At 38.6% G+C, this 14,008-nt stretch overlaps 1 protein-coding gene across 1 annotated transcript in view; it reads left to right on the top strand.

The window, feature by feature from the left end:
• Nucleotides 1-14,008, top strand: part of nsmfa (NMDA receptor synaptonuclear signaling and neuronal migration factor a) — a 66,051-nt gene that overhangs the window by 38,253 nt on the left and 13,790 nt on the right. The window contains exons 6-13 of the mRNA XM_052105005.1: nt 888-940; nt 1,611-1,700; nt 3,181-3,308; nt 4,012-4,095; nt 6,169-6,202; nt 7,309-7,379; nt 8,086-8,165; nt 9,503-9,605. Coding sequence (XP_051960965.1) covers nt 888-940; nt 1,611-1,700; nt 3,181-3,308; nt 4,012-4,095; nt 6,169-6,202; nt 7,309-7,379; nt 8,086-8,165; nt 9,503-9,605 — 643 coding nt within the window. The remainder of the gene's footprint in view (nt 1-887; nt 941-1,610; nt 1,701-3,180; nt 3,309-4,011; nt 4,096-6,168; nt 6,203-7,308; nt 7,380-8,085; nt 8,166-9,502; nt 9,606-14,008) is intronic.

Below are 14,008 nucleotides of genomic sequence, written 5' to 3'. Positions count from 1 at the left end.
ACAGAGAATGGCCAGACTGGTTTGAACTTAAAGTCTACAGTAACTCAGATAACCGCTCTGTACAATTGTGGTGAGAAGAATAACATCTCAGAATGTTGCATTTTTGGCGGCATGAGAGAGACCTACACAAAATTTGGCAAGTGGTTTTAATGTAGCTGATCGGTGTGTGTGTGTGTGTGTGTGTGTGTGTGTGTGTGTATATATATATATATATATATATATATATATATATATATATATATATATATATATATATATATATATATATATATAATTGCAAATTATAACATTTTATAAAATCAAAAATTAAAACAAAAATAAATAACATTTTTATTTTATTATTTATATTTATATTTATATTTATATTACTATTAACATTTTTATTTTTATAAAATGTTAAGTTCTAACAAGTTTTTGCAAAACCTGATAAGAATGTTCCAAAGAGCATCTTGTGTGCTTTAATGGAAACAAGGAAATCTGAATTTTTTTACAAATGAGTTAACAGTTACGCATTTATGTTTTTGATTATTGACTTAGAAATAGTGCAGATTCTTAAATACGTATTATTTATTTTTTTATGTCATAGCGTTTCTGTCTTTGAAATCTTAAAAATATCTTATTTCCAGGTTTAAATAAGATTGTGTATCCCTGATTTTCAATGTGGACTCTTGAGACTTTTGAACCTCACTGTAACTGTTTTCTTGTTGTTTTCTCCAGAAAACTCTAGAAGTGACTTAATAACCTGATTATTAATAACATGATTAATATCTCTCTCTCTCTCTCTCTCTCTCTCTCTCTCTCTCTCTCTCTCTCTCTCTCTCTCTCTCTCTCTCCCTCTCTCCCTCTCTCTCTCTTTCTCTTTCTCCTCTGCCACATTCCCCTTCTAGAAATTTCCGAAAGCACTTAAGAATGGTTGGCAGCAGAAGAATGAAAGCACAAAGTGAGTTCTTCAGTGTGTATATGTGTCACTGCACTGCTCCATTTGTGTTTGTGTTTTATCAGTATTTTGTGCATTTTTGTTTGCCCCCGTGATGCATAACATTGTGCTTATATGTCAGCATGTGCATGTGTATTCTGAGAATGTTTGCAGGCATGGTTAGGTGTGTGTGTGTGTGTGTGTGTGTGTGTGTGTGTGTGTGTGTGTGTGTGTGTGTGTGTGTGTGTGTGTGTGTGTGTGTGTGTGTGTGAGTGTGTGTGTGTGTGTGTGTGTGTGTGTGTGTGTGTGTGTGTGTGTGTGTGTGTGTGTGTGTGTGTGTGTGTGTGTGTGTGCGCTTGTTTAAAGGATGCTGGACAGGTTTGCATCATTGTGACAATAAAAGTGATTCAGCGTGAGCGTTGGTCTTCCTGTTGTATGTTTGTGGTTTTTGTGTGGCTGTGCAGCAAAGTACAACTGAGAAAATGGACATTTGAGGACATAAGAAATGTGTGTGTGGCTTGTGTTGTGGTTCTCTGTGCAACAGTTGCAGTACATTACAAGTTTTCAGGAGGTTGAGAGTGTTTAAGTGTGTGTTTGTGAGCAGTTTTTGACAGCTGTGAAGCAGCCCACAGTCTGGACCTCGTGGAAGGTTGCAAGTGTGTGAGCGTGTGTGATCATTTCTCCACTTCAATAGCATTTGCAGAGCGCAGGGCGAAGAGTTTCAACCGATCCTGGAGCGATCCGACCCCTGTCAAACAAGATTCTATTCACGACTCAAAAGACAGTGAGTCCACCTGTACACTCACACACTAATAAATGCAAACACATCCTTCTGGCCACTTTGACACACATAAACTTGGAACATAAACATTTGCATATATCCAAATACAAATGTGGAATGCATCCATAAATTATTTATTATGCAATATATATATGCATTATAAATTCAAAACAATAATATAGTGTTAAAATAAACAGTAAATACTTGTATGACTATAATAGTGTTATTACATATTATTACCTAAACAAATCAGCAAATGTCTGTTCACACACTCTTATACACACACACAAACATAGTCTAGCAGTGACTTTCCTTCTCTGCTCTTGATGCTGATGCTTTTTGTCTGTCTCCCTGAGCGTGGTTCTGTCCCGAATATGTGCTCCTCTTTTTCTCTCTCTGTGAGTATCTGTCCTGCCTGGAGCGTGTGGACTCTGAAGACGTTGTGTGTGTGAGTGTGTTTATCGTGTGCACACTTTAGATTTCTGTGTCAGCATGTTTCCTCCTTTTGAGTTGTGTGTCTTTGTGTAATTTATTTTTGTCACCATGTCTGTCCTTGCCACATGTTGAAAGAATATGTGTCTTTGGGGAGCCTGTTTAACGATTGTGAATATGTAATTGAGTCATGTTATGTGTATGTGGCTTTTCTCTGTCTTTATGCTCTCTTTATGGCTGCCTGATATTTTGTGGCAAAATTATGTAAAGATTTATACTGTCTGGTTACTCTCTCACGCTACAGTACATTTATAACACTAGCTAGTTGTAACCACAGTATTCTGAAAAGATGGCAGTGTACATATACTGTATATATACAAAGGTTTGGAATAATGCACAGATTTTGCTCTTATGGAAAGAAATTGGTACTTTTTTCATCAAAGTGTCATTCAACTGATCTCAATGTATAGTCAGGACATTAATAACATGAAAAATTACTATTACAGTTTGAAAAAGAAAATTCCGAACTTCTTAAACTACTTCAAATAGTTCTCATCAAAAATATTGACTTATGACATGCCAGTCTATTGCATACTGTGGCAACACAAAAACAAACACAAAGATAATGTTAAGCTTCATTTAACTAACCAAATAGCTTTTAACTGTGTTTGATATAATGGTAAGTGATTTTCTAGCACAAAATTAGCAATTTAGCACGATAACTCAAGGATAAGGTTTTGGAGTGGTGGCTGCTGAAAATGGGGCCTGTCTAGATTTTATCGAAAATTACCTTTTCAAATAGTGATGGTGCTGTTTTTTACATCAGTAATGTCCTGACTATACGTTGTGATCAGTTGAATGCCACTTTGGTGAATTAAAGTACCAATTTCTTTCCGAAACATCAAAATCTGTACATTCTTTCAAACTTTTGGTCGCCAGTATATACAGGTATATATGTATATAGGTATATTTTCTCTCTTTCTTCTTTCTCTTGTTTTCTCTTTTTCCAATGCTGAATTGTCTATCTCTGTTGTGTTGTGTGTTGCTGCAGGTGGAGAGCTGCAGACCACCTGTTGCACTCCAGATGAGGGTGGATGTGAAGACCTGGACTGGGAGGAGGAGAGAGAAATGGAGAGACTGGCATGTGATGGGGATGACTTTATACCCCCTAAAATTATGGTCAGTTTCACCACACTGATCTCACAGTGATATTGGAAACAGTATAGGTTGGCTTATTTTTTTGCTAAAATCTGTCTGTGCCAACCGAAATTTGAAACACTGCCCCCAGTAGGCAAAGCAATGAGTGTTGTTGGGCATATGGGCACATGGGCACATGTAAGCTCAATTTTCTGGGTGAAATGTCCACGCAGGGGCACCAAAAGCGAGTTGTTTTCAGCTGTACAGGATGTGATACAGTGAAGAGGAATGCTTTATAAACTGTACCCCCCCAGCCCCCAAAGCTAAACCTAACCATTAGTGGAGTAAATATGTAATGTTAGAGGGAATAATGCAACCTCTGAATTGTGCTCGTCACTGATTATGCAAACGTGATCACTTCCTGGTTTCAACTCGGGAGCCAAACCTGGGTCTCCCACGCTGCTGATGCAACATGCTTCCCGTTGCGCCACAGGGGAAGGTAGACACACTGGAGTCTATGCAAAAATATCGGCTAGGAAATAACGCTTATTGGTGAGTCTGTATAATGTGCCCGATCCTAGCATAGCGGAAACTCTCAGAAACAACATGCAGACTTCCCGTGTGATCATGTTAGTTTCACTTTATTCAATTCCATTCAATTTAATTCAATTCATTTCAGTTCATTTTCAATTTCAAATGTTCAATTATTAATCATTTCTTTCTCTGTGATTGTTGCATCTTTTAGCTGATATCATCTAAAGTCCCCAAAGCAGAGTATGTCCCCAACATCATTCGAAGGAACGATCCTTCTATTATACCTATACTCTATGTAAGTTAACCATGTCTTTACTCTTCATCACTTAGTATGACATCATCTAGATGTCCTATGCTATAGCATACTGTATTTTCTGTATCAAGCACTAATAGTACAGGTAGTGGATGTAGGGCTCTCTGTTGAACTGCTTTCAAACATTTCTTAGAACATCACATATGGATTCTCTGCTATAACAGACAATTACTAATACATCAGGGCGCAACAGTAAGAATGGACCACTGATCCAGTTTCGGGCTAGTTGACAGAACTACCTCTTGCCCTATTGGGCCAATGATGCCTAGTCTTTTAATTTTAGGATTTCTATGATCTATTGAACATTCACAAGCTTTTGATTCGATTCAGTTCTGGATCTCCGATTTCAATATTATGTTATTCAATTCTGATTAATTTGGGTATGTTTCAGTTTAAATGCTCATTACAATACATATGTTACAAAGTGAAAATATTACATTTTAAAATCAACAACAGCACCCAATCTATGCAGTTCAATTGCTATTTATTGAACAGATATGCTTAATAATCAATGCAAACAAAACTAATGTTAACTTTAAAATAAAAGTAAAAGATCCATTTTCAGATTTTAAAAATTGATAATCGTTCAAATGAAGATTGTGATTAATCTGAAAATCGATATTTTTACTCGGCCATAAACACTGATGAGGCTTTGTCAAAATTGCAAGCCTTGGAAGCATCTGTTGAAATGGATTGAAAAATATAAACCAATAATGTTTTGCATTGTCTGGCATAGTTTTTCAGCAAAGCAAGATATATATATATATATATATATATAAGTAGTACTTGTGGCACAAATACATACAAAAATACATTGCTAAAGGTAACATTTCTAATTTTGTGTTGGGGCCAGTGAAAATATTTAAAGTAAAAACTTGGGAACTACCGGCTCAACTGGGCCAGCACAAAAAATCCTAACTGTTGCTTGCCCTGTACACATTATCTACTCCATGCTAAGCTTGTTGTCTAAATCACTGGACATCCCTTTCATATGTTAAACATTTTCTTAGAACAGACCACAGGAAATAGTGTTGGTGAAAAACAAGTGAAGACATAAAGTAACACTTTTTCAGTACTACATTTAACATTTTGAGCTATTATACAATGAGCTATTTTTTCTAACAAGTAGCAGTGTAGCAAAACAGTACATTGCTGTTCTTTATGTCACATTGAATTGCACATACAACTTTATAACTGAACAAGCAGAGTGAGTAATGAGACGCTCTCCAAGAATGTCTTTCGAATAGTTAAATGAAGCTAAATGAATTTCTCCCTGAAGTTACATTTTGCAAAATGGTTCATTTGCTTTGGTTTATTTCAATAAACTCATTCATTGGAGTGTGTTCAGTGCATTTCTACAGTATGTGTTCAAGTTTAATTCTGACACATTAATAGAGATATTGCATTGTTTTTGTGCTAATTAAATAGGCTACTCCTCTGACGTTTTAGTAGAATTTTACAATCTGATAGTTTGTAAATACAACATTTAATTCAGTTCCTTTCAGTTATAAAAATCTTGACATTTCTTATTAACGTACAACAACGTCTGATACTGCATTAACTTCTTTTTAACTATTTATATTGGGCAGAGTAAAAATAAACAAAGTATCTGGCCATGATATAGATACATTTGTCAATATTAACTTCAATTTAGCAACTTTTTTTAGTAACATGTAGCTAACTACTTTTTCAAAAGGGTAGCTTGCCTGTTACAAGATACAGTTCTTAACAAGATACAATGTCAAAGTACGATTTGAAGAGCTTTTTCCTGCACAGTCTAGCCAAGGCTGCTGTGTGGGATCAAATACAGCCTTGCATTTCTTATACTATGATGAAAAGTGATGACCAAATTGATAGCAAGCACAATAGCAAATGACAACATGCCCTCGGTAACACAAAGACAGTAATGTTATCTGGACTGTACGAGAATGTGCCAGAGGTTAAATACTTTAAGCATGATACGAAGAAAATGTTTTCTTCAGAATTAGCCTTGCAATTTTATTCAGTCCTATCTGTGTGTTTCTATTGATTGCTTTTATCATTTGTTATCTCCAGGATCATGAGCATGCTACGTTTGACGATATTTTGGGTATGTATCTTTGTGTGTGTTGTCTGTTGTGTGTTTGCCAATTGCCTTGTGTTAGTGAGTCTGTTTGAGCACTTTGGAATGATGGTGGGCTTTGTATTGATTTTTGGACCAGCCAGCATGAGGAACACAAAACAAATGGATTCCTGATATATGGCGCTGGATCAGAGCATCTGCTATATTTTTGAAAGCAGTTAACAGTAGTATTGTAAATAAGATTATCTGTGGATGCCATGATGATTAAGTTAAATAATATTTTTTGCCCCACTGTGCTTTGATGTCATAAATGAAACCACTTGCATAAATTTGTTTTAGTTAGCTTTTCTTCCTTCTTTTTAACATCAAGAAGTGATTACTTCCTGGTTTCAACTGAATGATAATGGGCATGTTTATCTGATAACTACCAAAAATCAGCTTATTAAAAAAAATCTGTGTTTACTGTAAATGAGACTTGAAATCATTGGATCGTTCTCTGCTTTTGATGTTAAAATGTAAACAGGCATGCACGCAACACTTGCGCACAAGCTGAAAAAGATCTCTGGTAGAGGTGTTTACATGCAAAGCGAAATCAGATAATGGGGTGTTTAGACAGTTTATGACTTAATCTTGACAAAAGACCACAGTTCAAGGCATTGACATGACCTTAAATAACTTTTTTTTTTCTTCCCTTCCATTTTTCTCCCCAATTTGGAATGTCCAATTCACAATGCACTCTAAGTCCTTGTGGTGGCATTGTGACTTGCCTCAATCCTGGTGGCAGGGAACGAATCTCAGTTGCCTCCACGTCTCAGACCGTCAATCCGCGCATCTTATCACATGGCTTGTTGAGTGCATTTCTGCAGAGATATAGCGCGTGTGGAGGCTTCGCGCTATTCTCCGCGGCATCCACGCACAACTCACCATGCACCCCACCGAGAGCGAGAACCACATTGTAGACACTATCCTCTCTAGCAACCGTGCCAATTTGGTTGCTTAGGAGACCTGGCTGGAGTCACTCAGTATGCCCTGGATTCGAACTTGTGACTCCAGGCCCCCTGCACAACTTTTTAAGCATTTGATATTGCTTGCATTGCTGGTTGTCTTGACAGTATGTGTGTTATGTATTGCAGAGGAGATTGAGAAGAGATTGACGGCCTATAGAAGAGGCTCCAAGATCTGGCGCATGCTGATCTTCTGTCAGGTGAGAGTTTACAGCACAAAGACTAGGACAGAACATACGGGTGAATAAACGCACACACACACACATGTGTTTTCCATGTTTTATGGGGACTTTCCATAGACATAATGGTTTTTATACTGTACAAACCTTATATTCTATCTCCTAAACCTAACCCTACCCCTAAACCTAACCCTCAAAGAAAACATTCTGCATTTTTACATTTTCAAAAAACATAATTTAGTATGATTTATTAGCTGTTTTCCTCATGGGGACTGACAAAATGTCCCCACAAGGTCAAATATTTCAGGTTTTACTATCCTTATGGGGACATTTGGTACCCACAAAGTGATAAATACATGCTCACACACACACACACACACACACACACACACACACACACACACACACACACACACACACACAAGGACCAGCAGTGAGACTGTGAGAGCATTAGAGTGAATTAGCGGTGTCTGTACAACAAAGGACAGTAATACTGGACCACTAGGGCTTGGGTTTGGAAGGTTTGGCTTTGATGTTGTGGAATGGTTGGTGATTACATGTGTGCATTTGTGTGTATGTGAACATGACTTCACAGGTCTCTCTGTCTCAGTTCAGAGGGCACTAATACTGCACTCCTGGATCCTGAGTGTGAGTTGGGTTTGATGTTACATAATGGTTAAAATATCTGTGTGTGTCTGTGTTTGTGTACATTATCTTTTTCTCTCAGGGTGGCCCAGGGCACTTGTACCTGCTGAAAAACAAAGTAGCCACTTTTGCCAAGGTCGAGAAAGAGGAAGACATGAGCCAGTGAGTGTGACAAACTTCTCTGCTTCATTTCTTTCAATGTATTTTAGTTTTTCTTTTAAATGGAGCATATCATATTTTATTGTTAATAAAGTGGTTTGGTTTGTGCAGTACTTTCCACCTTCTCTCTGACACTTAGAATTAAACATGTCTGTTTTTTTGCTGTTCATTGTTAAAAATTATCTTCAGCCACTTCCTAGCATCTTAACAACATGATCTCATAGAATCACATTACTATACACACATTTTTGTAATTTTATTTTTATGTTGCTTGTTCATATCATGGCATTTTCCTGGTGAAATGAACACTAGAGCTTCTACTACAACAATGAGTTTTATTCCCTTGCACACAAATCACGAGTGAAAGGGAAGAATATCAGCGTGTAACACCTAGTTCCGCATACAATGCTATCGTGTGATATCTAAACACTTTTACTTTAGTGCATGACTTGTAAGGAGATATATTTTAATTTTAAAGTTGTCAAGCATGATCAAATTGCATGGTAGCTCAACTGATAGAACGTTGCACTTGCGATGCACAGGACCGGGGTAAGAGTCCTAAAGAGCATGCGAGTTAAAACATGAGCCGAAAGTATCATGGGAGCACCACAAAATTACGTGTTTATTTCCGCAATTGTGTTTTTCAAGTCACATTTGCTTCTTATGACACTATCGGTTATGTTTAGGTTTAAAGTTTAGGGTAGGAAGGTCTGTTTTTGTTGATTTCAAACTCATTAACTTAACAACATCATCTGTTTGTGGGAAAATATAACTTGCACATAACTATCATTACACAGTAAACATTTCACCTCGGAGCAACTTAACATAATTTTGAATCTCCTCATTTTACACTTATCGTTAGTTGTTTAGGAGTAATAGCATCTATCCTGCTTTCTCCTATATTTGCAGCTCAGTTTATATAAATAAAAAATACACTCACTTAGCACTTTATTAGGAGCACTTTGGTCCTAATAAAATACCCAAAATGGTCTTCTGCTGTTGTAGCCCATCCGTCTCAAGGTTTGACGTGTTGTGCATTCTGAGATGCGATTCTGCTCACAACAATTGTACAGAGTTACCATAGCCTTTCCATTAGCTTGAACCTGTCTGGTCATTCTCTGTTGACCTCTCTCATCAACAAGGCGTTTCTGTCAGCAGAACTGCCACTCACAGAAACGTAAGATCTGATTGCTCATGATATGAAACCTTTAATGTTTTTGAAAAGCACAATTGCCAGATGAAGCTGTTTTCTGAGTAGCTTCAATGTGTGTGCTTGTGTTTTTGCATGTGTTTTTGCTTCTTTTTTGTTAATATATTTTATATGTGTGGTGCACTTGTAGGTTTTGGAAAAGACTAAGCCGGTTTATGAGCAAAGTGAACCCAGAGCCAAACTTGATTCACATCATGGGCTGCTACGTCCTGGGCAATCCGAATGGAGAAAAGGTACGTCAAATACTGAAGCAGCCAGGCCTTGGATTGTCTGTATTTACTTAATGCTTAAACCTTGAGTTTCAGTGTTATATTTAGAAAAAGGTCCTCTGGGGCTTGCAGTGGCCATGTTCAGTTTTCATCTCTTTAGACACAGACATGCACCAACTCCATTTCTCCGTTTTTCTATATCACACCTCTCTGTCTATCCCCATCATGCCTGACAGGCTTTGCTCCCGGTTATGTAACTTAGAATAACTCTTTCCATTACTGTTCTCCTTACTTTGGAGTTATATAGCCTGAGGAAAATGCTGTTGCTCAGATGTTGCACTTTTATAGGTAATTTATTTAAGACATGCCAGTATATTGCATACTGTGGCAACTCATTTAATCAAAAATGACTTTTATCTAATAGTGATGGTGCTGATGGATTCGTCAAACTAATTCAAAACGAGAACTCGTGACCTGGTGAATCACTATTTTAAAAGTACCGGCTCATACGAGTAATTTATTCATGAATCGGACTAAACCAGTCACCGTGTTTGTTGTTCAGTACAGTAAGCATACACAATGGAATAGAATAGAATAGCACTGTTTTGGTGTCATTTCATGGTGCATTCTTTTTTTTATGTCACCACATTCCATGCAGAATTCAATCTCGTAACTTGGGTAAAATATATTTTCTTTAGTGACGGTAGTAGTGCAGCGGTGGAGCAAAGGAAAATTGGAGCAGGAAAAAAATAAAATAAATGATGTTTTCATAGCTAACATTGGGGTAAAAAGATAGGAAATAAACTTTTTTGCCTACCTGCCACAGTGGCTGTGAATGCCCAATTTCACAATAGCGCCACTGATTACACAGCGAATCATATACGCTCATCAATGTCTTCTCTTTCATTCTTCTTCAAAATATAATCAAGTGTGTTTCTTCAAACGCACGTCTTTGTGTCTGACAGCATTTCTTATCACATGTCATTCCAAGATTTATTATAAGTTGCCCGCCACAGAAAAACCCACCATTGCACATAAAATATCCACATTTGGCTGCTTGTTGGGTGCTAATCCTCTGAACTCTGAACAAAAGGAAAAACACAGAATTTACTAATTTCATTAACAAGAAGTCACAGCACAAATACACACAAAATTAGTTGAAGGGAATCAAGCAATAATATTTACAAGAAAAAGAGAGAACCGCTCACTCTTTGGCTGGAGCTTTAACCTCAATAAACCTAACAAAAACCGAACATAAGCACCAAGAAAAATAAACCTGCTTAAAATTAATAATAGTTCAATGGGACGAAAACAGTGCAACAGTTATTACATATAATATCCTTGGACTTGTCCATGTTGTCATTATTTCTGTGAGAGAAACTTCACTATGGAAACGTGTTGCCATGGAACTTGTGTCACCTTCAGACACATGTGGCGTTCACTGATACACGTGACTCTGCGAGCGCTGAATGTCCCTCATAATTAAAAGAATTAAAAGAAATTCCACCTATGATTCAAGCTATAACATAAATGCAACACCACAAATTTAAATGTTTCTGTACCTTTTTCTGTTCTGCCATTGCTAATAAAATAAGAGTATGAACACATCTTACCTAAGTTATAGGCTAAATCAAGTGAATGATTTTATACATTAAGTTTATTGATGACTCCTTTGTGAGCCGGATAAGTTTGGCAGGCCATATGTTTGACACCCTTGGCTTAGGGTATGGGTTGGACTAGGGTTAGGTTTAGGTTTAGGTTTAGTGGTAAGGTTAACAGTGTAATTACAGATGTAATTAAAGGAATGTACTTTAAATGTAAGTACAATGTAACAACATGTATTTACATAATAAGTAGGCCTACATAGTATTTATACTAAATACATAGTATTTAAAGACACCTAATATAAAATGGGTCCACCGAAAGCTTTTGGATTCTGACAAAATTAAAACAAAGAAACATTGTGATGTAAAATGTATAAGAAATATTTATTAAAATAAATAAATAAAAAAGCAAATTTTGTGACCATGTTGACTTGTACAGCACACTAGCCGTTTTTTAGAACATTCTCATATTTTGCTGGATATCATGGATCATCGGGTTTTGCACCTATGCCAGCTCAAGTACATGATGTCATTAAAGCAAATGGGGGTCATTTAAACTACTAAGAAATTCAACTTCTCTCTCAAAATATTATGCTGATAATATGATTTGTAAAAAAAGAAATATATATGTTTTTATTAAATTAAAAGAATGCTAAAGTGTTTTCAAGTGGAATAGTAATGCCAAGGTCATGGATTCAGTTTCTAGTGAATGATAACATTTATAATGGGAAGTACTTTTGTGTTCCATGGAAGAAATAAAGTCATACAGGTTTGAAATGACATCAGCGTGAGTAAATGAAAACAGAATTTAAATTTTTGTGTGAACTATCATTTTAAGCTCAAAGCTGAGGTTTATGAATAATGCAGCATTTGTATAATACAGAGCTCCTCCAGTCCAGACTTTGCCCTGCAGTCCTCAGTGTTGTGGTCACATTTACATGGGTACTTATCATTAGTCACATGGGAAGGCAGTTGTGGTCACGTTCTCACATGCTCTTATCATTATTCATGTGGGAAAGCAGTTGTCTTCCTTTCCAGATTGAACTGGAAAAGAAAATGTGTGGTGTGCACTGCCTCTAAATCACTCTTTAATCTCACTCTCTCTCTCTCTCTCTCTCTCTCTCTCTCTCTCTCTGGGTTCTAAAGCCATTCAAAGCAGAGTATGGATGGGATCTTAACCGGGTTCCTTTGACCATCTTAGACCCGGTTTCCACCTTGTATTAAGATGCATTTTTGGTGATCCGATCATAAGTGGTCTGTGTTGAATGCAGGTGTAAACAGGTTCTAAAAGGTTTTGCGATTGGATCACTAAAACTGCAAACGAGGAGTCAAAAACGAATCGGTTACCTAACGTAACCTCGGTTCTCTCTAGACGAGGGAACGAGTATTGCGTAAGCTAGCTTACGCTACGGGAAAGATTCATCTTTTCTGAGATATTGAAGCCAAAAAATTATCCTTAATTTTGTATCATTTGTCAACGCAGTGCAGCAACTGCAGACCTTGAGCGGGCTAGCTAGCGAGCTCATTGGTTGCTCTGCGGCAACTGCTGCAGCCTATAGATCGAACTTGGCGAACTTCGCGTCCAATGAGAGGCGTCCGCGCTACTGCATCAAAGCCCGCCAAAATGGGCGTGGCTAGAGTGCATATAAGCCTAGTTCGTAGGCTGGAACCCTGGTTTTCATTGAATGAAGCGAAAGTCACTGCGTGGCGCGAAGCACGCCGGCTACGCCAATACTCGTTCCCTCGTCTAGAGAGAACCGAGGTTACGTTAGGTAACTGATTCGTTCTCTTCACGAGAGGTTCTCTCAGATATGCGTAAGCTAGCTTACGCTCACGGGAACCCATTGTCAACGCCGTGCGCACCAAGCATCCACTGCATGAGCCCCGGGGGTGGGGGGACCCGGGGGAGCCCTTGTGAGTGGGGAAATAATATATGGCCGGCAAGAGTGCGGGCCAGTGTGTGTGTAATACATAAGCACATTGTGGGAAGGGAACGACAGAGCGGCAGTGCCGGTCTGTGTGGAATGAGTCCCATCAGTGCAGCTCACCAGGGGAGCTGTAGCGTATTAAACCGCTAGTAGTTTTGCCTGCAGGGCGGGCACTTCCAGATTGTAAAATCTGACAAAGGTGGAGGGGGAAGCCCAGCCCCCTGCCACACATATGTCATGAATGGAAATCCCGCTGGACCATGCCCACGATGAGGCCATGCCTCTAGTGGAGTGAGCCCTAATGCCCAACGGGCATGGCAGGTCTTTTGACGCCGTATCGCGGCAGCAATAGCGTCCACTATCCATCTAGACAGTGTCTGTTTCGAGGCGGCGAGACCTTTGGTGCGCCTCTGAACGAAACGAAAAGCTGCTCAGAGCGTCTGAAAGAGGTGGAGCGCGCAGTATACAATCTCAGTGCTCTGACTGGGCAAAGGAGATTGGCGTCGCGTCAGCTATCGGATGCTGGCAGCGCCGATAGGGAAATGACCTGTGCTATGAAAGGAGTACTGATCACCTTGGGAACATAGCCGTGTCTAGGCTTTAAAATGACCTTGGAGTCACTTGGTCCGAACTCAAGACACGCAGCTGACAGACAGCGCGTGAAGGTCTCCCACACGTTTGACTGATGGCAGGGCAGTCAGAAAACGGTTTTGAGTGAAAGGTATTTCAAATCCACGGATTGAAGCGGTTCGAAGGGGGGCTTTCATAGTTTCGAGAACTATAGAAAGATCCCAGATAGGAACCGATGGGGGGCGCGGGGGTTCATCCTTCTAGCTCCCTGAGGAAGCCGGATGACCAGCTCGTTTTTCCCAGTGACTGGCCGTGCAGGGGTTCA

Source organism: Xyrauchen texanus, chromosome 34, assembly GCF_025860055.1.
Source record: "Xyrauchen texanus isolate HMW12.3.18 chromosome 34, RBS_HiC_50CHRs, whole genome shotgun sequence".
NCBI classification, from domain to species: domain Eukaryota; kingdom Metazoa; phylum Chordata; class Actinopteri; order Cypriniformes; family Catostomidae; genus Xyrauchen; species Xyrauchen texanus.
This window is presented reverse-complemented; position numbering and strand designations above follow the sequence as displayed.